We start from the raw sequence: 24,923 nt of genomic DNA on the forward strand, positions 1-24,923 counted from the left end.
AAGGATGAGCAGGAATGATCCAAATGCAAATTACCTGCGTAGCAGAGCAAAAACCTGGCATTGTATTTTCCTGAAGACCAGCACTCCGCCCTGCCTGTGTGAGTTGGCGTTATGCACTCTTTGGATAAATGATTCTCGGTGGAGAAGAACAGGAAGAAATCTGCTCCTGCGGTCGTGGGTTTTGAGCACTGAGGTGCAATGCCCACCCCAGCTACCCACAGTCCACGTGTCCTGCCCCAGGAGGACTCTGACTCTCCGTCTCTCACTAATCTCACATTTACAAAGCCACTCAAGGTTTACTTCTCAAAGAGCTATTGGAAGGTGATTTAAACACACTGGAATAATGTATATTTGTTTCACTACTGTTCAACCTTTCACTCGTATAATCAGGGTTTAGACTTGATTTAAAAATAATAATAAAATCCCGAGATTCTTGGATATTGATGTGTCTTTTTCTTCAGTAACACAAATCAAACACTTTTCCTGTCTTTACTTTTCCCACTAATTTTCGGAGGGCAGGCTTTAATCTGAGCATATATTATCCTGTTCTTGTTTTCATTCAGGACTTCTCGGAAGGCTCACTCAGTTTTTAACCAAACGATACTTTTTCATGCTCTCAGCACCCTGGTTGTATTTAATAAAGAAAGATAAACAACTAATTAGTAGCATTTTCTCAATGTCTTCCCACTTTCTCCTGTTTTTAAAGTGGAGGACATCTTTACATTGTTTTTGCCTGGTGCAGTTTGTGAATGAATCTGATGAAGATAACACAGGGACCTAAATTTTGTTTGGAATGGTTACTGAGAAGAAGAGATATTGCACTGGGCATAGATAATCCCTGACAGGCAAAGTTCAGTCTGGTTTGCCAAGAACTGTTGTCAGTAGCTAAGGAGACAGGTTTGGCAGCCAGAAGCTGATGTGTATCCCATTTACCATCCCAGATAGTGCTGCTCACCAACATCTCCGGTGCTTCACTGTGTCTGTGCCTCCTGCCCCCAGGGCAGGTACACGGAGCGTGGCTGAGGATGTTTGTGCAGAAAAGAGGTATTGCCAGACCAGCTTTAATTATACGATTGTACACTGTGTTATCCACAGGAGCCCATGAATTAATTGATGTACCTTAAAGAGCTGATATCAAATTGGTAAGCCAGGGTGGTGGAGTAAGTACCAGACAAGTACGCAAAGGGTGCTTTGAGTGATATTTCCAAATAATAACTGTCACTGCTGGAAGCTAACAGTGTGCTGCTTGTGCTCTGAAAACAATTCATGAATAATTTATTTGTTATGTAAAACTTACCTTGCTCTTTGCCCTCTCTGCTCTGTTTCCTTTGCTCTGTGTGTGTGAGTCAGCCAGGTGGTGTGGAGCAAATTCACTGCTGAGAAGATCAGAGAAACCCAACGGAGGGTCTTCACTGGTGACTCATTTGGACACAGTGCCAGGGCCTGTGTGCACTAATAACCTTTAACAGCCCAACCTGGGACCCCTGCCCTCCCCAAGGCCAGCAGTCCCATTTAAGCTTGAGCCTGGGGCTGCTTTTGGGTCCTGTTGTCCTGCATGTCCTGTCCTTGCACTGTACTGCAGGTTGGGACCATGGTGTGGCACCTGCTCCCCATCCCCTGGGATCCAGGATGTGTGATGGAGATTTGGTCTTGCTCCTTTGAGGCAAATTTGCTGGTTTGGGCTGTGCGCTGCAGGTAATTAGTATATGTTAATGTATGTGTTTTCACTGTCTGCTGCTTAATTATTGTGAGCAGGTTGTAATTGGCTCCTCCCTGTTAAAAGCTTGTGGTGTGCAGTGCTGGATCAGCAGAGCACTTCCTCCCAAGGACGGGTTTGTGAAACAGTGCACACAGAGATGTGTCCTCACAGCCTCATCCAAACCCTGGAAAGCTTCTGCAGATTAGGCACGGACTCTCTGCTTGGTATCGCACCCCAACACACTCAGGTCACACACAGCTTCCTTGAGCAAAAGATGTCCTCACAGATGGGATCAGGCCCCTGGGCAAGCAGTGTGGTTCACATTCCACCCTTGGGAGGGTGCTCCAGGAGTTACTTGGCATCGTCACAGAATCACAGAATGTCAGGGATTGGAAGGGACCTCAAAAGCTCATCCAGTGCAATCCCCCCGCCGGAGCAGGAACACCCAGATGAGGTTACACAGGAAGGTGTCCAGGTGGGTTTGAATGTCTGCAGAGTAGGAGACTCCACAACCCCCCTGGGCAGCCTGTTCCAGTGTCTGTCACCCTCACAGAGAAGAAGTTTCTTCTCATATGTAAGTGGAACCTCTTATGTTCCAGTTTGAACCCATTACCCTTTGTCCTATCATTGGTTGTCACCGAGAAGAGCCTGGCTCTATCCTCCTGACACTCACCCTTTATATATCTGTAAACGTTAATGAGGTCACCCCTCAGTCTCCTCTGCTCCAAGCTCCAGAGCCCCAGCTCCCTCAGCCTTTCCTCACACGGGAGATGCTCCACTCCCTTCAGCATCTTGGTTGCCCTGCACTGGACTCTCTCCAGAAGTTCCCTGTCCTGCTGGAACTGAGGGGCCAGAACTGGACACAATATTCCAGGTGTGGTCTCACCAGGGCAGAGTAGAGGGTGCCGTGGTGGTGCTTTTACAGTGTAGCCCAGCAAAGCACCAGCAAAAGCCTGGCAGATGCAAGTTCTCCTCCTGCTCTGTGTGCATTTCATTAGGACATCCTTGAAGTCTGCAGAATTGCTTTGCAATTTTTGAAAGAGGCCTTTGAATAAGGCTTAGCTGAATAACGCTGCACTCACATCTCTTCACCTAAGGCTCAGTGCAGCTGGCCGCAGTCTCTGGGCTGGGAGTTAAAGTTTAATATGAACCAGGGGAAAAGAACCCTGGCGTGACTCAGCCGCCCACGTCCTTCCCCTTCTCCTCCCCACCGGTGAGGGCAGTGCAGCAGGACAGGGACCGAGGACACAGCAGGAAGAAGCTGTGACCTCGGGGCTGCCCCAGCGATGGACCCCAATGACCCACGGGGGAAAAGAGTCGCCATTGTCGGTGGTGGTCTGGTAGGAAACACGATTTGGCTGCTGTGTGATTGCATTTGCCAAGGAGCTGGGGCTGTGAAAGCATTGCTTGGATATGGGGTGAAAGGTTTTTCTTAAAATCATTCCTTCCTCAGATGATGGGGTGCTGTGGAGGAGTTGGTTGAGTTCTCACTGGGGGAGGCAGCAAGGCTCGTTTGAGCCCCTAAGACTTTGTGGGAGGAGAACAGTTCTTTCCCTCAAGGGAAAGCTTTGCTGCTGAGATATCCCAGAGACATGATGCACCTGACTCTAAAGGACAGCGTGGAACCCTGCAGCACCTGAATCTCTCTTCTGACTTTTTGGCCATTAGCTTCTTTGTCCCTGTGCTTCTGGAAAAAAGCCATGACATAAGCCTGTAGTTCTGACAGCAATTAATGATGGAAATGAAACAAGAGCAAGACAGACATCCATTTAAACAGCAAGCAGGACATATGTGTGCTGTCCTTTTCAAGGTAACATCTTGCTTTTGCACAGGTCCAGCTTCCCCTCCATGTTCCCACGGGAATGCTGCATTACCCTGAATCCTACTGAGGAAGATACGTATAGTCTGGAGAGGAGCAGGGAGCTTGCCTGTACCAGCTCCTGTTGTCTCTGGCTGAAGGGGTTGGTCCTGCTGCAATTAATTACTGTGTGTAAACAAGCCCTGAGCTAGTATGACCTTATATGATGAGTTTTGATGGGTGACTTTTGTCTTGGAGGCTCCGCAGGCACATCAGGGGTGCCAGAGAACTTATCTCCAGGCAGAAGTGGAGATTCTTCATCGCTAAGATTCTTCATCAAAGCATCTTCCTGTATATGCTGAGCTGCATCCCCTGACCACTGCTTGCCTTTGATGCATCTCAACAATGATCTGTGATATAGTTGCTAGTGAAACACTTCATCTACTGTTCCTGAAACTTCTCTTGCAGGTGGGTGCATTAAATGCCTGTTTCTTTGCTAGACGAGGTTTCCATGTTGACGTTTATGAAGCCAGAGAAGGTAAGTTCAGCTTGATCATCACTGCTTTCTTGATATATTTCTGAGCAAAAGAGGAGCTCTGTGAGCTGTCTGAAGGTGCAGAAAGAAAATGAAATCTGAAAGTGTGGTACTTCAGGGATGTGCTTTTTACTCTTCCCCTTGGTGGGGGGAGCATTTATTTGAAATATGTTGTATGAAAGGAATCCACCCTTCAGCTACTAAAATGATGCCTTTTTTTATATTATTTACTTAAATATTGACTCGAATCCTCACCTTTGAAAACTGATCGATGCATGAAGAATTATAGCACAGTGCTGTCAAACCAAGCTGGATCAGAAGTTTGGAAGCAACAGCTGTTGTTAATGTTGCAGCATCTCTCTTAGGGTTAAAATAATGAGCTGGACCGGTAACCACTGCCAGGGGTGTTGAGGAGGGCTGGTGGCGAGGTGGGCAGCAGGAGGGATGGGGTGCTTTTAGGAAGCTTCCAGCTCCGCAGGGCACCACAACAGAGCAAGGAAGATTCGGAGCCCAGGTGCTGGCTGAAAGGGAGAGAAATCCTTTGCCCTCAGTGTCTATCAGCTGACAGACTAATAAAACCTGGGTAGAGACGACAAGCCAAGTGGCAGATGAGAATGACACCATGGAAGATGAAACTCAACTTGAATGTACAGTGATGGGGAGGAGAAGCCTACTATCCTACCTGTTGTCACTCCAGGGATTTCGGGAGATGCTGCCCACACCAGGCTGTGTTATCGGCATCTCCATAACCGGTCACTCTTTCCACGCAGATATCCGGGTGGCCAGCCTTGCCCGTGGCAGGAGCATTAACTTGGCGCTGTCCCACAGAGGACGCCAAGCCCTCCGAGCTGTGGGGATGGAAGAGCAGGTACCCTGCTGGCTTCTGTCGCTGGTGGAATCTCTATGGTTGACTTCAACTGGGCTCATTTCTGCTCCCCAAGCACACAGGGACCACCACAACAGTAGCTCTGCTTTCGTGAGGGTGCAGGTAGACCTCTGCCACTGCTTGCCCACAGCCTGGGGACAGCCACCAACAGGGATCTCTCCCAGCCTGGGGACAGTACAAGCCCTGGGCAGCTGGGCTCTGCTCATGGCAGAGGTTGCTTCCTCAGGAGACCAACACTCAGAAAACACCTTCCAATATTTACATCTCCCCCATGCTCTACTCCCTCCTGCAGGGTGAGGGCAAACAGGGCAGGAGCCGGTAGACTCCCAAAAGAGCTGGAGTACCAGCAGGATGTGATGAAGGGAGCTGGCTTCTCCACTGACACGTCCAGATTTGTATTTTCCCTCAAAATCTTGAGCTTTGGGCTGACCCCTGAAATCTATGCACTCTGACTTCTGCACAGCACTCTTGGCTCAGAGCCCGGCGCTCCTCTGCAGGGTGCTTGCTACCATTTAATATCCAGCTGTCGGCAGTGGTGGGATGTCCTGGCTCCTGGTCCCTCCAGAGGAGGAGCCCAGGCTTTGACAGGTCATATCCCAGCATCAGGATATAACCTGACTGTTATCCCCTGCCCGGCCCAGCACCCTGGGGCTTTTCATGTCCCTTCTATTAAAAAAAATGGTTTTGTACTGATTTTTGTGAGAATGAGCTTGTAAGCAATCTCAGTAAAATGTAGTGGCTTAGTGTTGACATCCCTGTAAAATTTTCCCCAGTAACTTGGATATCCACATGAAAATGTATGAGCAGAAAGCATCCCATTCAATCTGGAGTGCAGTGTGCGGGGATGATGGCGCTTGGTGGCTTGTGCCCTGCCACTTGGCAACGTGTTTTTGGCCAGAAGACTGCGTTTTGTTTCCTTCTGTTTCAGATTGTGTCCAAAGGCATTCCCATGCGGGCACGGAGGATACACACACCTTCAGGGAAGAAGTATTCTATCCCCTATGGGAATAAGAACCAGGTACTGTTCTCGTGCTGCCACTCGGAGATGCTTTGCAGAGCACAAAGCGGCTTTGATGGCATTTGTCGCTCTGCGGAATGGACAGCCTGAGGCTCACGCTCTTAGAAAGGATGCTGTGAGCAGGAAGGGGATTGTGTGACACCCCCCGATTTTGGCAGGGCTGTTTGAAGAGGGTGGATGTTTCTCACCTGGCCATGCAGAGCGTCCTTCAGCAACGCCTCCTGAACCCCATGTTTGTTTGCCTTGCAGTACATTCTCTCTGTGGACAGAACAAACTTAAACAGAGAGCTGCTAACAGGTAGGTTGCCAGATCTGTTGGCAAATACTTTTACACTCTGTTCACTTAGGGTGTTCACCCTAAATGGTTTGCCCCCTGAACAGGAGACTTTGGGCCCTAGGTGCTCTTTGCCCATGAGTTCGGCATAACCTGGTTCTCAGAAAATGCAAATGTGAACAAGCTGTGTTTTTAAGGAGAAAATCTCTGCTGTTTCCTTGCTGCTTGTCTGACACAAAAGGATATTCAAACAAGTCCCCCCAAGGCCTTTCTGTATGTTCATTTGGCTCTTCTGCATCCACCCTGGCGTGGGAGCCACTGCATCTCCTTCCAGAACAGCCAAAGCAGGAGATACCTCCTCAGCCTTGCCATGATTCGTGGCATTTCCTGCAACCCCTGATTGTACAGAGACAAATAGAAATTGGAGCACTGTGGTGAAGTGTGTAATCAGGCTGGGCCAAATTTCCCCAAATTTCCCATTGACTACAGGCGCAGCATTCTGGCCTGAAATACGATATAGTGATGGTGGAAACAGGTCAATAACTCATGTCATTGTGGGGAAGAAAGAAATCTTTGCAGCATTCCTTGCACTTTTAAAATAGTTTTCACCAGAGATGACCAAACCAAGTCCTAGTGTGCCTTGACCACCAGCCATTGCTCAACACAGCAATATCATTTGATGTGATGGCAAAAGTCCCTATAATTTAGGGATACCTTGGAAATATTTTGGGGGGTCACAGTTCAAGCCTCTACATGTAGCTGTACCTTCTTTTCACAGCTGCAGAGAAGTATTCCAACACTAAACTGTACTTTGGACACAAGCTTGTGGGGTGCAACGCAGAGTTGGGGACATTAACCATAAAAAGGTAACCCCTGCGCAAGCCTGGGATGAAGCACTGTGTTCAGTTATTTTGTGCTTAATCATTCATAAAACCTCAAACAATTGAGCAATCTGTTTGAAACTAGCGTGTTATTCCTGAGCAGGCAAAACTCAGTATCAGCTTCGGAAAGGAGAGACATCAAAACAGGGTCCATGGGAAGGCTGGAAAAATTTAAGTCACTACCTAACCTGCCAGCAGCCTGGCAGCAGGTGAGGCACACATTGACCTGTGCGGGGAATAAATGTGCCAATCTCCATAGCGCTGGTTTTCAGACTGATTGCTCATCACAGAGGACAGCTGACAAGCTTGTTTCATAGTTGTGTCAAGCTCTGGTCATGCCCCCTGTCCACCTGGGGATGCAGGCTCTGTGAAATTGCAGCATTATCCCAATAGAGCTTGTTACATTCTTGGACGGAGTTATGTTTTTGATAAACTACAGGATAATAATTATCCAAACGCTGAGCTTCCCAGTCAGTGAAAGCCATTCTTCCCTCACCCTAGAAGATTAATAATGCTCGAGGTGACACTAGCATTTTGCAAAAGGCAGATTCGCTGTGCCCAGCGTGGTGAACTGGCCTGGAGTTACAGCAGGACTGATCCGAGGGGCTTTCTTACTTTCAGATCTGACCAGCAGCCCTTGGAAGTCACCTATGATCTTATCGTTGGATGTGATGGAGCCTTCTCAACAGTCAGAAAGCAGTTCATGAGACAAGCGCGCTTTAACTACAGTCACGAGTACATTCCTCATGGTTATATGGAGCTGACCATCCCTCCCAAGGATGGAGACGTAAGTGTGCCTGTCCTGGGGGTGCTACCACCTCTGCAGGTGTGACACCCTCCTCCCCTCTCATGGTGGCTCTGCTACAGCAGCTCTAGAGAAACTGATTTCTTGCTTGGGGTTCAGCCAAGGGATTAAAACTTTCCTAGGAGAAGGCAGGCATCTCTTCCTCTTCAAGTGGCGGGGCCAATGTCTTGATACCTGGCTACAAAAATCCTAGAGAGCCTGCCCCAGAGTAGTGGTGTTAACTCAAGGTCCTGGGGGTATGGGAATGTGTCTGTGAGGAAATTAGTGATTGCAAACCAGATTTTTGCCTGTCTTTCCTACCCTTTCTTCTTGCCTTTGTCTCTCCCTCAAGCATCAGGTACCAGAAAGGGGCCCTGTGGTCATTGTGTCTTCTCATGGTACAAAGGGTGGGAAATGGTGTACTGGTGTGGAGGGGAAGCAGAGGCTGGGCTGGGGAAGCTGAGCAGGGCAGGTCAGGGACACAAGGCGATTTTCCTTCTCTTTCAGTTTGCCATGGAACCAAACTACCTCCATATCTGGCCAAGAAACACCTTCATGATGATTGCGCTGCCCAACATGGTGATAACCCACAGTCACTCTCCCCTGGGGCATAGGATGGAGCTTGTGGGGATGAACTGGCTGTGGTGGCAGGCACATGGCAGGGGCTGGGAGGGCTGACAAGGTGCCAGGAGGGACCCCCAGTATGTGCCAGGTGTCCCACAGAGCAGGGGTCTGTCTCTGCCTCACAGCTCTGAGGAGGTACCTGTGCCACCTCCCACATCCGAGGCCACCCGAGCCCCCTGAAAACCAGTTCTCTGCAGCTGGATGTTACAGACCAGATCAGGGAGCACCGGGCAGCATGCTGGCAGATCACACGCTGCCTGTTTCTGCCTCCCCACTGCCTGACCCCAGTGCCTGCAAGCCCACCGTGGGAAATGGTGTTGCCAGGTGCTCGTCCCCACTGTGAAAGCGGGTTGCTGCGATTGCTGGGTGACAGGCCAGGCACTGAGCTGCTGCTCCAGGTGCCAGGTGCTCTCTGTGGCCTCTGGGCTACTTTCTGACCTTCCTCCCCGGCTGGCAGGACAAGTCCTTCACCTGCACGCTCTTCATGCCCTTTGAGGAATTTGAGAAGCTCACGACAGGCGAGCAAGTGCTGGGGTTTTTCCAGTCCCACTTCCCAGATGCCATCCCTCTCATCGGAAAGTGAGTGTTGCCATCTCCCCTTCTCGCTCACCAATGCAGTGCTGCAAAGCCAGGGGGCACATCCTCACCCACCAGCATCCTGGTGATGGAGACTCTGCTGAAGCTGAGCTTGGGCTTGCTCCTCTTGTCTCTTGTGGTCCCATAAGTGAAGTATCTGTTGTTTTGCCTGAAGGCGAGAGCTGAAGCACGATTACTTTTTGCTGCCAGCCCAGGCCATGATATCTGTGAAGTGCTCCTCCTACCACCTTGCTTCCCGGTGCATGTTGATGGGAGATGCCGCACATGCCGTCGTGCCCTTCTATGGACAGGGCATGAATGCGGTAAGTTCAGGGCTGGCCCTAGGCCATGTCAATAGGGGTCCATGGGGCTAGGACTGGGTGGGAGGGGGGTCCAGTGGCTGCTGAGAAAGGCAACCCCTTGGGTTTCTCTGCAAGAGCCCTGGCACAGTGGCCTGGAGTAAGACTCCTGCTCTGAAGCTGTGGTCATTGGGACCATGCATGTGCGAACAGCTACACTAGCTAAGCATCCGTGAAAGCACTTCTCATGATGCATGGTTCCTTCTGCCTGTTTACCTGCTAAATTTCCTCCCAGGGCTTTGAGGATTGTCTGGTTTTTGATGAATTAATGGACCAGTTTCACAATGACCTAGGTGAGTGAGCTGGACGGGGAGGAGCAAGAGCAGAGGATCCCTCTGCAGCTGAGGGCAGCTGGATCCCCTGCTGCGGAGCTGCCCAGGAGCTGCTGCTTTCTTCTCCCAGGTGCCTGCCTCCCTGAGTTCTCCAGGCTGAGAGTGCCAGATGACCATGCGATCTCAGATTTAGCCATGTACAACTACGTAGAGGTAGGTGAGCCGCACACTGACTCGTGGTCCCATGGGCTGTGCGCACAGTGGCACCCTGTTAGGATGCACACAGTGGACAGGGTGTCTGGCAAGACTCTGGTTGGGCTCTCGTCCCTGCAGACTTTGGCCTAAGAGCTCCTTGGGGATGTCACTGTGGCTGGGGAGGCTCTTCTCCTTGCAGTGGCCCCCAGGACATGCAGTGGGAGAGCTAGCAAAATGCAGGGGAGCTCTGCCAACACACCCTGCAAAGGGGTGATGGTTGCTCTGCCACAGATGCGTGAGCACGTGAATTCAACGTGGTTCATTTTTCGGAAGCACGTAGACAACTTCCTCCACATGCTCATGCCTTCCACCATCGTCCCACTGTACACCATGGTAAGGTCCCCACTGCCTGAGCCGCCACAAGTTCCTCCTGGTTGGCTTTGAGGTGGTGACATGCTCCTGCAACCCTCCCAGGTGACCTTCACCAGAATTCGCTACCATGAGGCACTTCAGCGCTGGAAATGGCAGAAAAAGGTTGGTCAGTTGTGGTGCCCGTCCTCCCCATGTCACAAACCTCGTGAGCATCCTGCACACCAGCACTGCTCTGTGCCGGGGGGAGTTTTGGTGGTGGGATATTGCCAGGAAGCTCCAGGTGTGATTTCACTTGGTGCCGCAGGGTACGAACAAACCTCTGATGATGCTGAGGTTTCTCTTTGCACTTTTTCTTTGCACTTGCAGGTAATTGATCGAGGGCTATTTGTTGTGGGGGCAGCAGGACTGGGTGGCACCTACTTGCTCATAAAGCGGTTGGCACGGGACTTCTGCATGGAAAACTTGTGGCGCTGGTCCCATTCTCTGAAGAATGTCAGAAACTTTCCTTTTGGCGCATGAGTGGCTTAAATGTAAGGGGAGCTCCTGGTTGTAATAAAAGCGGAGACACAGGCTGTTGGGTCAGCTGGATGATGCTGTATCTCTTGGGATGTGGCTGGGCAGCTCCTGCAGTGGTGATGGTCCCTCTCCCTGGGTAAGAAGAGTCCTACAGGGGCTCGGGTGTATCTGCCTCACCTCAGCAGCCTTGTCTCAAGTGATGTGGTGTGTCACAGGTTGGGTGCAGATTTCATGGGCAGTCCCAGACAGCAGGATGGCCACTGGAACCGGTTGGGGTGTCCCAGCCTGTACTGCTGACTTCTGCTCTTACCAAGATCAAGTCAATACCTTGACTTGAAAATCAGTTGTCTTCTTCCCCACACCAAGCCAAAGAAAATATGGTTCAGTTATTCCTGGTGGAAATGAAGCAACTTTAAGAAAGGATGTTCTGGGGCAGTGCTGGAAGCCTGGAGAAAGCGCCACTCCACACCTGGCTGAGAAATACTTCTGACTTTTGCAAGCAGGTCTCCACAGAGGAACCACCAAGCCTTTTGGCTAAAGCAAGCTCAGGGGCTTGAAGGACCCTCCCAGCTCACTGTTTTATCTTTGGGCTTTTATGTGTGCAATAGCATAGACGTCTGTGTGATCATATATTTTTTTTTAAAAAGTCTGGATCCCTCATAGATTTTCTCTAATTGTCTTCTGAAGCACTTTTGTGGTTGTACTTGCACTGCACACGTTACATGAGCAGTAAGACCTGCAGCTGCTGATGAGGGAGATCATAGAATCCTAGATAGCCTCTTCATGTTCAGGTAACACCAGCCTCTGCCTGGGTCCTTGGCAATGGGCTTTGCATCCAAGACCCAGATCCCTAACGGGTGTCTCTGGTGTCTTTGTGCAGCCAGGCATGGGGTGCGCAGGACCTACATGGAACTGGGGGTCCTTGTGCTGAAAATAGCTGCAGGCTGGGAGAGTACTGGGGGAAGTATCAGACACACTTTCTTTCTCCTTACCTTGCCCTAGACCCTCACAGTCACTGTTGAAGAACAGCAAAATAATCCAAATTAACCCCTGATCTGACATGGTACAGACACTCTAATTTAAGGTGTTTTACACTTCAGCTCCTGTCCTTGGAGGTGATTCTTAGCAGGATAGATGTATTTACTTTATATATTAATTTTTATTAATGTTAAACCTCTTCAAAGAGCAAATGAAGATGTGACATAACGCAGGTATCTGCAATTTTTTCCCAGACTTAAAGCAAATAAGGAATTGTACCGCTATTTCCCAGGAATGATCCCACAACATAAGAGCAATTAGCTGCTGTGCCTGCTTTGGAAAAGCGCTGAGCTGGAGATGCTCTGGGTACTGCTGGACCTTTTGCACGCCTGGCCCTCGGGGTGTCTGATGCACTTGCAGAGCAGTGAAAAGAGCCCTAGGGGTGGTGCAAGAAGCTATGGAAGAGCTCTGAGCTGCAGGCAATGTTTCACTTGCTTGGTGACAGCATTTCATAGTTCAAATAGTTCCTCCTTTGTCTCTTCGTCATGAAGAGGGCCCAAAGCCCGGCAGAGGTGAGCCAAGCTTGCAGGAGCCCAAGTAGAACCATGCCCAAGGTAGGTCTGAGAGGGGAGCAACACTGGGGAGCAGTTGATGGTTTGCAAAAAAGATTCAGTGCGTATTCCCCAGCTGCTCTTCATCTCTGGGTACAGGTGCTCACTAGTCCTTAGGACCCATCACCTCACTGCAGAGCAGACCACCAGCGTGGAGAACCCTCCATGTCCAGCTCGGCAGTGAGTGCTTTAATGGTGGAGACCAGCATGGCTGGGGAAGGCATGGAGCAGCCTGGGCGCAGAGCCTGCTACAGCAGAAGAGAGATGGCAGGTTTGAAATCCCAGCTCCAAATCAAGGCTGGAAGCACTCTGTGCATGCAGCTGATTTTAGGGGTTGGTGTCCAAAGCTCCTGCCAGAAGGCAAAGCTAGCATCAAGAGTTGAGACAGTCACTATGGAAGCTGCTGCGTGCGTCTGCTGGTGAGACCTGCTCTGCAGTCCCATCCACAGCAAAGCTGCAGCTGTTCCTTTCTCCAAGCTCCACTAATCCAATTATTGAGCGCTGCATCAGGAGACAGGCAAGGTGCAGCACCTCAGCCAGTACCTGATATGCTGGTGGCCTCTTGGAAGAAGGGAACAAACCAACAGGAGAAAGGAGAGGAGGTGGGACCCATAGTCTGAGTTTTCCTTAGCTTGGCATTTCATTATTTAATGTTGAGTCCTAGTGCTGCCAGGTGTTGCTCCAATTCATTCCCCGTTGAACCTGGGGTTCACGACCGTGGTGGTGGCACTCTTGAAGAGGGGATTATCAGCCTGGAGGGAGAGAGGAGGCGAGAGGCCCACATTTTTGTGCTGTATCGGATTTTGAGTGGAGCGCTACCCACTCCACCTTTCCCAACACTGATGGTGCAGACAGTGTTGGAAGAAGAGCCCGCAGGCTGCCTTAGCCCCCACAAAACCAGCCCATGGGGAGGGCTCAGGTCTGCCATGGTTACCTCTGGAGAGGATGTCCCCTCCAGGTGTCCCCACCACATGTATGTGAGCATCCCAGCACACCCCACCAGCATCCATGGGCTCTCTTACATCATTCCACTTGGCCTTGGACTTCTCCTTCTCAAACCGGCGGTATTCCCGGCGGTCAAACAGCTCCATCAAGAGCCGCCAGATCAGCAGGAGCACCAGGCCAATGAGGGCCACACCAGCGACGGTGCCTCCCACGATCAGTGCGATGTTGGGAGGCTCCGGGCACTCTGCAGGACAGACAGACAGCATCCAGCTGCAGCCCCCGGTGAGACCACCACAGGAGAGCCGGCAGCCTGCCCGCAGCAGGGCAGGAGGAGCAGGGGGGGGTACCTTTGTTAGAGTCGACGATGACAGTGTACATCTCCTCGCCGTCATCCTGGACCATGCGGAAGGAGATCCAGCAGTTGTTGGAGTCCTTCTCCTTGCACTGCCTGCTCTCCTCCGTTGATTCCTCAGCCGTCCGGATGTTGGGGCAGGCCTGCGTGCAGTTCTTCGCGAAGGGGCCGCTCTCGAAGGCCTTGCACTCCACGCAGGAGCTGCAAAACAGTTGGCCACAGCTCACCTCTGCGGGGGCAGAGGTCCTCTCACCTGGCTTTGGCTGCCTGGCAGGTGGGGGGATCCCCGCTGCCCCCCGTGCCATCTCCGCATGTCACTCACACATATCTGTCACAGGGTGAGGGGCAGCTGGGGCACTCCAGGCAGAAGGGAGGCTGGTACTGCCCCCGGCACTGGCAGCGGTTGCAGTGGCAGGTCCCACGGAGGCTGCACACGTTCTTGCGGCTGTTCAAGCAGTTCTCCGTGGACTTCTTGCACTGACAGGCGCTGCCCTGGAACTCGGGCTTGCACTCGCACTCCCCGCAGTTGCACGTCCCACGGTCTGTAGGGAAAAACCTTTCGTACCAGGATCCTACAGAGATCCAGGTCACCCTTGCTCTGCTCATGCTTGGAGAGCATCACCCATCCTGCAGTCTCCACGCCACCTTCCATGAGATGGTGGAGGAGGTCCTGCATGTGGCAACAGCAGGATGTGCAGTTCCAGCTAAAGGGTCTTGGACAGATTATACAGAAGTATGTTTTTTATGAGTGTAAGAAGTGATAGCCCAGGCCAGTGGGAACGATATCTTGGGTCAGAAAACTGCCCCATATGTCTGATGTGTGAATGTCCTTGGGCCTGGTCTGTGAATGAGTGGGAACGTAACTGAAACAAACATAACATCAGTGTGGTGTGTTTTTAATAACAATTATTGGAAAAACATCTTATGTAACATCTTAGTCCAGGCCCGTATCTGTAAATCCTATAAATTGCCAATGGCTAATAAAGGCCTCAGCCTGGCTCAGCGCTCTCTGCTCTGCCCGGCTCTGCGCTCTTTCCTGAACAAGATCTCTGTCTGTGCGTGCATCTCTATCTGCGTCCCAGTGTGCATCATTTCTAATTGCCACACCTGCAGGCTGGTGCAGTGGGACCCAGGACCCCCAAACCGACCCACTTTTGTTTTGGCAGAGAAAGGCAGCATCTCCCAGAGGATTTAATCTCTCTAAACAGTGCCCTGGCAGAGAACCCATTGTGCGGATGCATCACCTTTGCCGCCGCAGAGGGAGCCGTTGAAAAACTCGCAGTTCATGTTGTCGCACTCGCAGTAGGGGCCGTAGATCTTCCTGTCGGGCACGTCGCTGGCGTGGCAGATGCACTCCCCGCACACGCAGTCCCCCAGCCCCGAGCAGATGACCGAGCTGTTGTCCCTCCTGCAGCTGCCCTCCAGCTCCTTGCTGGTCTTGCCTTTGGTTTCGCACTCGCAGTTCTTCCCCATGTAGCCGGGGTTGCAGCTGCCATCAAAGGAGAGGAGCGAGGCTGGGCCAGCAGCCACAAGAAACACCATGGGGCATGTGTGGGGCCCAGACCTCAACTGAAGAGGAGCAAATCTGGGACAGCCTCTCTAAAACCCAGCCATGGTGTGTTGGTGCAAACCCTGTGTTGGAGCAGGGTTGCTGAACAGGAGGAAACCTCAGAAACGCTGTTCTCTGTGATGGTTGTATTTACAACACCAAACGGTTGCCCAGAAATTGTTATATTTATAATTTCCAAACCCTTGCCAAGGAGATCTGAGTGTTTCCTGAGGAAACCCAGTCTTTTCCGCTCCCTGTCACTGAGGGGCCATGAAGCAACAATTGCACTTAAAGACCTGCATGAACTGCAGCCCAGAAGTGGGATTTTGAAAGATTTCTACAGAAATCTGTGTCCGCTCAGTAGGTGGGTTGGATAGTTGGATGGGTGGGTAGTGGGATGGGTGGGTTGGTTCCACCAACAGAAGAAAGCGCTCACCATGTCCCCTACTTCCACGAACATAAACCACCTCTCTGAATAAGAAAATTGGTGCGAAGCTGCAGAATCAAGCCCTTGGCTTGACCCGACGGCCCTCCCCCAGCAGCTCCCCAGCTCTGGTAGCATCTGAGACAGTGTTTTGGGGGGACAGCAGGTACCTGCAGATCCCGCAGACGACGCTGCCTTTCCCACTGCAGGCGGTCGGGTCGGGCTGCTCGTCGCAGCTGCAGTTGCAGTTGCTGTCCAAGTGGACAGTGAGGGTGTCCGTGAAGCCCAGGGGCCGGATGGTGAAGGACTGGCTTTTGATGCACTCCTTGGCTGTGACCTTCACTCTGAAGGTGATCTAGAAAGTGCAGAGTGAGAAAGGGAAGGGCCAGAGTGGTCAGGTAGCTTCAGCAATGGTGACACCGGCCCCAGGCTGAGCACACACACATCCAGTGCAACTGAGGATCCCCCCATCCCGCAGCATTTTGGACACTCTTGGCATTAAATTCATGTAAACAGAAAGCCTGGAACAACAGGCTGGGTTTGTGCTATTACACAGGATGGGTAGTAGGAACCTTGTGAGCCGAGGGGTGTTCCCGGCACGGGGGAACGTACCTCTTCATTGATCTTGACGTTGTCACACTGCCCTCTCGCTTCATCCGAGATGACATTGCCCTGACTGCATATAGAGTCATATTTGACCTCTAGGATGTCTGGCAGGGTGCCGTGTTCCAGGATGATCCGTGAGGAGAGGTTCTGTGATGAAATGGTTGAGAAAGTGCCATAAGTCCAAGAGGACACCAAAGCAAGGGGGTGTGGGTTTGCAGGTCAGGGCTTACCCCCAGCTCAGGGGATAAGGGCAGGGAGCAGTCCAGGCTGGGGTTTCAGCCACCTGGGGTGGTTCTGGAAAGGCAGGTGATAGCATTGGAGAGGCAGGAACCTCTTGCTTGCTGTAGGCAGAGGGACTCAGCATGTCCTGTCCTCAAAGCCCTGGTCCCAACTGCTCTCTGACAGTGAGGACAGATGACAGGAACTGCTCCAACCCCTGCCAGACAGGAGAAACACAGCCTCCTCCAGCACTTACATTGTAGGCTTCCTGGATGAGTTCAATGATGTTGCTGGAGTCCTCGTTCAGCTCTCCCACTGCTGACTTTGGGATCATCTCACTGAGTTTCTGCCAACAGAGAGCACAGAGGTGAGTGGTCCCCCTCAACTGATGGTGGAGCAGGGAGAAGCAGCAGGAGGACATGCACAGCTGTTTCTGTCCTCCTTGGGAGGGACAGGAGGTACCTGGACCATCTGAAGTCTCCTTACCTTGTAAACATCCACCATCTTACTGGTAACAGCAAAAATGGGCTGAATGTTGTTTTCAGCAAGTTTCTGGACCAGCTGGCCAACAGATGGGTAGTCCTAGGTGGGGAGAGGGACACGGCACTCAGCACAATCTCTCCCACCAGTAGAAAGGTGGAAAGTTTGGGTTTCACAGCCCGAGTTATGGCGATTATGGTGCCCTTGTGGTCTCAGCAACAGGCTTTTTATGTGACTTTTTTTTCTGCCTGGGGGAGCAAGGCTGAGGGTGTGGAGGCACCAAGCAGCCCCTGGGTACTTACAAACTCATTGCTCTTTTTGTACATGTTGTCCTCCAAGTGGCACTGGCCGTCGTTGGGGGTCAGGATGGCCCCAAGCTTGCCATCACCAGCAAAGTGGAAGCCGTCGTCGGTAGCGTACACCAGCAAGCGGGTCACGTTGCGCCAGCCGATCAAGTCCTGCAAGCAGCATGGAGACCTGTCTCTGAGCAGGGCTGGGAGGACAGTGCCAGCGGGCATGGTATGGCCCTTGCCAAAGCATGGCAGATCTTGTGCTGGCCACGGTGTGGGGCAGGGGGCATGGAGGAGGTGGGTTACAGATCAGGGTCAGGAGGCTCTGGGGTAAGATGCTCTCTTGCTCCTCACCAGTGTAACCTGCTTGGCTGCCAAACTGGGACTTATACACGGGTTGCAAGTACATGATGGGCTCCCAGAACCCACCTGGAGAGGGGCAGAGCCACCTCCTGAGGGATGGTCCATAAGTGTGGGTCACAGCCCTCATGCCTGCCCACAGCTGCCATTAGCAGGATGAACATGGGGACTCACTCCGCACACCGCTGCCTGCATCATGGCATCCAGCCCTCCCTCTGGGGCATCCAGGTTGCCCGAGATGAACTGCTTCCCCACTTCGCTCTCGAACTTCTTGGCATCATCAGTCAGCGAGAGGATGTGCTTGTAGGCGAAGGGAGGCTGGCATGGAGTGTCCTTGTTGGGGCAGGGGTTCTGCAGCTTCTCGGGGTGCGTGTTCACAAAGGGCAGCACTGTCTTGTCCACGAAGGAGCCAAACCCTAGGGCATCCAGGACCACAACGTTAGGGGCAGGGCCCGGCAGGTGTCTACTGGCCCCTGTGTACATGTCCACAACCCTTGCCCTTGGCAGAGAGCAGGTCATGCATCCTGCTGCCCGCATTCCACTGCATGCATCCTGCTGCCTGCATCCCACTCCAGCTCTGCAGCAAACAGCTGTGCCAGGGTCCCATGCCAGAGACAGGCTCACCTATGCGTCGAGAAGGGGTAGTGCTCTCCAAGGCTCTGAGCAGCTCCCCTCCCAGCTTCTTCACCTTCTCCAGGTCATCCAGCATGGAGTAGGACAGGTCCATGAGGTAGTAGAGATCGATGGGGTACCCCATGGCACGGCGAAACTTCACCTCGAAAACAGCGGGCTGGCCTGTGGGATGCAGATGCTGGGATCAGCTGCTGTGCTGTGGCTCACATGTCACCCTATTGCCCACCCCCTGCTGGGATCCTCCTCTCTTTTGGAAGAAAAAGGGAGGAAATGCAGGCTGTGATGTGCTGCTGCATCCCTGCTGCCTGCCCTGCCATTTGGGGAGCACTAGCCCCCGGCCGAGCCTGCGGACAAGGGGAAGGGTGTTGGGAGAGCCAGGCAGACCGTACCTATCCGCAGTTTCAGGTGCACAGCCTGGGGACTCAGCTGTATGTCGCTGCTTAAGGGACTGTTCTGTGTCCTCGTAGCATTGCTGGTTGGAAACTGAATCTCGTCCTGTGGGCATCCCCTCTGCTGCAGCTGCTCCACAGTGTCGCAGCGGACAGAGTCCGGCTCACCAGCTTTGGTGAAACCCTGTGTGTTGCAACATCAGTGGGAAAAAAAATCAGAGGAGCAAGGAAGTGAACGGGCTTGTTACAAGATGACCCAGCTCCCAGACCAGGTCTCCAGGGTATTGATGGAGAAAGGAAGGTTGGAGGGATCCCATCTGTCAGGTTTCTCCTGGTCCCATCCACCCAGTAGGACACGAAACACTCTCAGGGCATAGTCTCCTCCGTGCACCATGTGCAGGGTGTGCAGGATGAGCATCCTGCTGCCTGTCAGCTGACTGCTGGGGGCTGGCAGCGCCAGACGCTGCGTGCACCTACCGGCTTCTTGCACCAGGCACAGTCAGGACCAGACTGGATGCAGTCGTTGCACGTCCCCACCTTGATCTTGGGGCACTCCGTGGCAGAGGCTGGAATGGAGAGAAGGCAGGGTTGCTGTGGGGGCACTCAGGGGAGGCAGCAGTGTCATCACGGGGTGTTCTGACATCCAGCACCGTGTACCCATGCTGTTCTGAGCCCACCTTGCCTATAAATCCCATGCTGGGGGCCCTGGCAGGGTGCTCACCTGCCTCGCTGTCCCTCAGCTGGAGTGGCTTGAGTTAAATCCATATCCCAGGAAGTGCAGGATCTGACCCTTGCACACCACTCAGTGCCATGTTCCCACTGCTTTTGGGCAGCATTTGGGTTCCCCCCCTATTTCACTGCCCACATAAGGTACCGAAGGAATGCTCCGAGGAAGGGCAGGTCGGACTCACCCGTCGTCACCAGCAGCAGCACCCAGGTCACCACCGGCAGCTGGAGGCAGCAGTTGCGCAACATTTTCTGCAAGACAAAAAGCATCTCTGTGACTGCCTGGTGCATGGCAGCTGCAGGGAAGGGAGCCCTCGAACCCTATAGAAAGTGGCTGTAGAGGGGACGTGTCCTTCCTGCAGCTGTCCCACTGTGGGCAGAGCCTGAGCCTGACACTGCCACAAGCCCAGGATCGGGCAGCCAGGGCCAGGGTAGCCACCCCGGGTGTGTGGGCTGAATCAGGATGGGTGCTTCTGTGCTTTTACAAAAATAAATTGGCTTTGAATAAACATAGCTTTTGGACTAAATGTGGAAGTCATCAGAGCAGGCACTTGCACTGTATTGCTATGCATTCAGCTGAACTGCTGCAAAGCTTGATGCAGTATTTATCCAGACCCTTCTACCTATATATTTATACCTACGTAACAGTGGAAAATCTCAAGCACTGCATTTAGTTTTCACTAGATGTGAGTTTTTTCAGCTTTTGTCTTGAGCTATATATGGATGGAAATTGGAATAAAAATTAACAAAAGGACCACTTCTATTAATTAACTAGCATGGTGTGCTGGATACACAAGAAAAAATGTCTGTTACTACTTGCTTTACACAAAACTGCTTCATCAAGGAAACGAAGTATTTCATGTAGTGGATTAAAATAAGTTTTCCTGCTGAGGGTTTCCAACAAGTGAGGGTTTCCAACACCAGGCCATGGGTGACCACTTGCTATGCTCAGTTACACCAGTGTTTCAAAGCACGATAGAGACCCCGTTCTTCACAAGCACATTCTCACGGTGCTTGTTCCAGCTGCTCACACTACTCGCTTCTTGCCCCAAAGCACATCTGCTGATCCCAGAAATTTATACCATCCGTAAAGCTGGCTAAGTTGCTCTCACGGAGCAATTTTTCAGTGTGTGCCAATGAGATCATGTTTGTTAATGCTGTCATTTCTCGTAATGCCTTCCCCCAGCAAAACCCAACAGCGCAGTGACCTTGCAACATGGACACACACGGGGAAGTGAGAAAAGAGGAATTTGTTAAGAAAAAGGAATAAGAAAGCATGAAGGAACAACAAACATTGCCCTTTTGAGCAATATTAGACACAGCATCCAAAAACCAGGTCACCGATTTTGAAATAGCTCTGACGCTGCCCTGAGCAAGAAAACCACCACTCCCTGGCTGCTGACAACTTCGCAAAGTGCCATCAGCCCCGTCCGTGAACCTACTGGATTAATGGCTCAGAGTGAAATGGAAACAAGAAAAAAAACACGGGAAACCTTCAAAAGGCACTGAGGCCAGGTTAGTATGCAGGGCTGCTCAGATTCCCTTCTGAGACATCAGGATGTCCTTTCTTAGCTCATCAGCCTCTGTAAGACACCAGTCAAGCCAGGGATGACACTGTAAGCCTTAAAAAAAGGTGCTCCTGCCATCCCACCTGCCTGATGTTTCCAAGCGTTTAGTTACTGCTGCCGTGCCAAGGTGTGGGGCAGTAGTGTGGTGGAGTGAGGCTCTGTGAGCTCCTCATCCATGCTGGAGGTTAGAGGTTCCTGCTTATAGGCTCGTCTCATAAAACAGAACAAGTTTTCAATTAAAAATAGATTTTAAAAAGCTCTCAAATCCCAGAAATAAAGTGGGAACTTCAACACATGCCCAACTCTGTCTGTTATTGAGTTTTGTAATGTAGGCTTCACTTTGTGGGCTGGATTTGGATGCCTGTCTGATTCCCAAAGCCATTTAATTTTCCTTGCTGTGAGAATGTAAAGCACACCCTGATACTAGTGGAGAGCAGCAGAAGAAACCTCACCACGTCTTTTCTCCTGTTGCGAAGGGAAATTGTTCACCGGTGTGTGGGTGGATGAGTGTATATGTGACGTAGCGTGACTTTCAAAGAGAACAAATGGGGCTTCTGCTTTTGTCTGCCTCCTTACAGGGTTTGGAGGAGGGGAACACAGGTTTTTGGTCTGACTCTCCATTAGCAGGGCCCAGACAGGGGTCTCAGCAGCGTTTTCTCCAAGGCCCTCAGCAATCCCTTTGCCCGAGTCCCAAACTTGCACTGCCACTGCTGGTCCTGGGTGCTCTGCTCCCTGCCTGGGATGTTGTTTTTTTCCCCTCTTTTTCATAAATTAAGGCAAATGGAGGGATACACGCAGTCCATCCTCCTGCCCTGGTGTGAAGGGGCAGGACTGCAGAGCTTTACAACCACCTTTATGGGGAGCGGGGTGCCAAGACCGAGCGCCCTGGCTACGGACAGGGCACGTGGCCACCAGGCTCCACTCCCTGGCCATGGCTGCGTGATGGCATTGAGGGGAGAAGGCTGCACCCCAGGACCAGGGTCCTTCTTGGCCCCGAGCTCTGATCTGCTCACCACATGCATTGGGTGGCTCAGGACCCCTTTGCAGAAGCCACTAGGATATTCCATCTATGAAGCAGCTCTCGCTTGCTCTATGTTACGTACTTGGCACGGGTCGGGCAGGGCAAGGTGCTCCTGAAGGGTCTGTGAGACAGCAAATGTGAAGGTGGCCTCAGCGAAGGTATATGAGGAAAGGGCTGGGTGCAGTCCTACCTGCGGGCAGGGGGCAGAGCTGGGGCACACCAGTCTCTCAGACACTGGGCATGCTGGTGGGATGGAGCAGGCTACTGCGCAGCACAGTTGGGATATATAAATAGGGCTGAAGGGGAAGTGTTGATGCTAACGGCGATCTCGTTGCTATAAAAAAGATGAGTGTTCAACAGCAGGGACGGGTCTTGCAGTCTGTTGGCCACAAGTCCCCGTTAGTGCTTTGCTAAACATCTGTTTCCCTGCAAAACAGGAGGATGTGCTTTTGTGCCCAGTATCCCGGGAGGACTCCTGGGGCATTTGTACCATCGGCCTGCAATGGTGAGGTGCCACTAGCATCAGTGCTTGTCCCCTGGTGCCCCTGGGTGTTTCCTCCACGCTCCCAAGCATCCCTGGTGCTGCGTCACCATCATGCTGTGACAGGGGCACCAAGTATTGCACCCAGCAGCGCTGCTCCTTTCCCCCACTACTCTGGGTGGCCCCAGACCCCATGCACAGGTGGTAAACAGGCGGAGTAGAGCGAGAATGAGAGAGCGGATGTCACTTGGCCTGTGGCCATTTCTTCCATCACTTGGTTGCGTGAGGTGGACAGTTCCTGTCAATGCAAACTGCCATATGCAGGGCTACCCACTGGTTAAGACTCCCACTGTGCAGAATACCACACTCAGTGTGTGTATATACATATTTATATATATATATATAAAAATTACCAGAAAAATATAAAATATATAAAAATTAAAATATTTTTATACATGTATATAAAATTAATATACATTACTGTGTCCTACTGTATGAAATGTGTATATATGTTATATATATTTCCTTCCAGCAGTCTCCAGTGCTCACAGGGGATGGGTGTGCGGGATGAGCACTTTCCCATGTGCGCCAGGTGCCTGGCCCATCCTGTCCCTTGGTGCTGAGTGCTGAGGTCCCTGGGTGACTGTGAGACACTTGCCCTGCTCTGGGAGCCTGGGTCCTTGTGCTGTTGTGTCTCCCTGGGTCAGAGCCCTGTCTGGGGGTGAAAGGGGATTTATAAGAGCAGAGAAGCCATTTCTTGTGTCTCGTCTCCAGTGGGCATCAACCTGTGGCTGATCCCAGCAGGGATGCTGTGACGGCTGCTGCATTTGCAGAGATACAGGACAGAGTCCCTGGGCTAAGCAGGGACCCAGGGACCTGCCCGAGGGCACAACCCATTCCCTGGAGGTGGCAGAGCTCATGCTTTGTGGGAGCAAAGAAAGAATCCTGCATCGCCACCAGCTCTATGGTTACTAAAGTATGTCCTCCTGTGAGAAAATAATGCACCCTGCACCGCGCTCTCCAGCATGCTGAGATCGCTTCTGACTGAAACGGCACTGGGATGAGGACAGAAAAAAAGTGTAAAACCACCGTGTGAAGCAGGATGTGACAGCCGTGACAGCAAAGTGCACAGTTTAAACCTTCCCACACTTTGCAGAAGCTGCGTACCGGCATCCATGCTGGCTGCAGGGCTCGACGCCTCTGCGAGCATTCACACGTTCGCTTTTTACCTCCCTGGGAGGCTGGGAGATGGGGCTGCGGTGCTGGAAAAAGCATCAAAAACAGATTCCAGGTTGCTTTCCCTCATACCTGGGGTGTCCCCACATTTTGCCACATCCAAGAACCACAAAGATTTTGGGAAGGACCTGCTCTCCCTTGGGTTAGCTTGCTCACAGCCTCTGCTGCTTTCCTTGCTGCTGCCAGGCATTTTCAATGGCTGTCAGCAGAGTATTTGGTGTGTGCAGCACACAGAGAGATGGAGGAGAAGAGCGAGGGTCTCACGCCCTCTCCCAGCTCTTCTCCCAGGCCCACAGGGGTGCAGGGACCTCCAGGAAGGTCCCTGTGCCAGCGTGCTGGTGGTGGCACCGCGCCGAGCCCCCATCCCCGTCACCCTCACACCGTGCTGGTTCCGCCTTCCCTCTGAGCCATCACACACTGTGGCTGGCAGTGGGTGCTTGTCCGGGACCCCAGGAGGAAGTGGCGTGTCCCAGGGGGAGCCGGCACAGCCCCCAGCCCTGCTGCTCGCCCAGTGCTGCTGGCCGGGGACGCAGCCGGCACCGGTCTCCCCAGCACCATGTGCGAGAGCCCAGGGCGAGCACACTGCACCCTCTCCGCGCTGCTTCCCAGGCCTGTGGGGTAGTGAGGAAGGGGTTGTTTGGGGTCTGACACCCTCCCGCCGATAACCACCTGCAGTTCCAGGCTTAATCCTACCACAAGCAAAAACATTACAGACCAAGCACGCTGCCTTTGCAAAGGCTGCGCAGAGTGACCGCTGTGCCACTTCACACACTGGAGGGACACCATGCTGAGCTCCCTGAAGCCTGTTTAATGACTTGAGTGGCCAGAGATTAGATCAGGAATTATAAAACAAATTAATTGGAAACACCAGAGCTACAAAACTGATTTGTTGCCTGGTTGCCTTCCCCCGCCAAAAGAACAGAAGCAAAGAAAATGGAGATGCTGTACTCACCTCACATCAAGCTCCCTCCTCCGACCTGTGCTTGGGTTGGGATGAGGATGGTCTCAGCTTCTCAAGCTTGGCTGGGAAAAGCAGCCGGGCATGGGGAAGCTTTGCAACGCACCCCAATCCTTCCTTCCTATTTCTGTCTCACAGTCGGCTGGGGCAGAAAGGAGGAAGTCAGAGCGGTGGCTGTGGGAGGGTGTGTTTCCCCCCCAAACTCCGCCAGCCCAACTTGCATTGGCCAAAACACCCGGTGCTGCAGGGCTGGGGTCATCTCCTCGCTGCGCTACACCGGCGGTCTGCAGCCCTCCCGCTGCACCAGG

The 24,923-nt window shown here is 52.3% G+C and overlaps 2 protein-coding genes across 3 annotated transcripts; one reads left to right on the forward strand and one right to left on the reverse strand.

Annotated features, from left to right (window-relative positions):
- Positions 1-2,985: 2,985 nt before the first annotated feature.
- Positions 2,986-10,792, forward strand: KMO (kynurenine 3-monooxygenase; the record flags this gene model as incomplete). Its single annotated transcript, XM_082055967.1, has 15 exons — positions 2,986-3,039; positions 3,966-4,035; positions 4,803-4,900; positions 5,847-5,936; positions 6,186-6,234; positions 6,989-7,076; positions 7,713-7,878; positions 8,383-8,454; positions 8,957-9,078; positions 9,251-9,398; positions 9,670-9,727; positions 9,837-9,919; positions 10,193-10,294; positions 10,376-10,435; positions 10,640-10,792. The coding sequence occupies 15 exons, from the start codon at positions 2,986-2,988 to the stop codon at positions 10,790-10,792; spliced, it is 1,413 nt and encodes a 470-aa protein (XP_081912093.1).
- Positions 10,793-11,931: 1,139 nt separating this feature from the next.
- Positions 11,932-24,758, reverse strand: ITGB2 (integrin subunit beta 2; the record flags this gene model as incomplete). 2 transcript variants are annotated; one of them, XM_082056001.1, is made up of 16 exons in its annotated part: positions 11,932-13,130; positions 13,401-13,567; positions 13,671-13,876; positions 13,998-14,217; positions 14,920-15,164; positions 15,819-16,003; positions 16,261-16,401; positions 16,730-16,819; positions 16,960-17,055; positions 17,256-17,411; positions 17,778-18,019; positions 18,228-18,398; positions 18,626-18,809; positions 19,103-19,191; positions 19,537-19,603; positions 24,610-24,758. In XM_082056001.1, the coding sequence occupies 15 exons, from the start codon at positions 19,598-19,600 to the stop codon at positions 13,065-13,067; spliced, it is 2,322 nt and encodes a 773-aa protein (XP_081912127.1). In that variant the 3' UTR covers positions 11,932-13,064. The 2 variants fall into 2 exon arrangements, with proteins under 2 accessions (XP_081912127.1, XP_081912126.1); XM_082056000.1 differs by lacking the exon at positions 24,610-24,758 and having other exon boundaries at positions 19,537-19,621.
- Positions 24,759-24,923: the final 165 nt, after the last annotated feature.

This window comes from Streptopelia decaocto (assembly GCF_964273445.1).
Source record: "Streptopelia decaocto genome assembly, chromosome: 6".
In the NCBI taxonomy this organism is placed as follows: Eukaryota; Metazoa; Chordata; class Aves; order Columbiformes; family Columbidae; genus Streptopelia; species Streptopelia decaocto.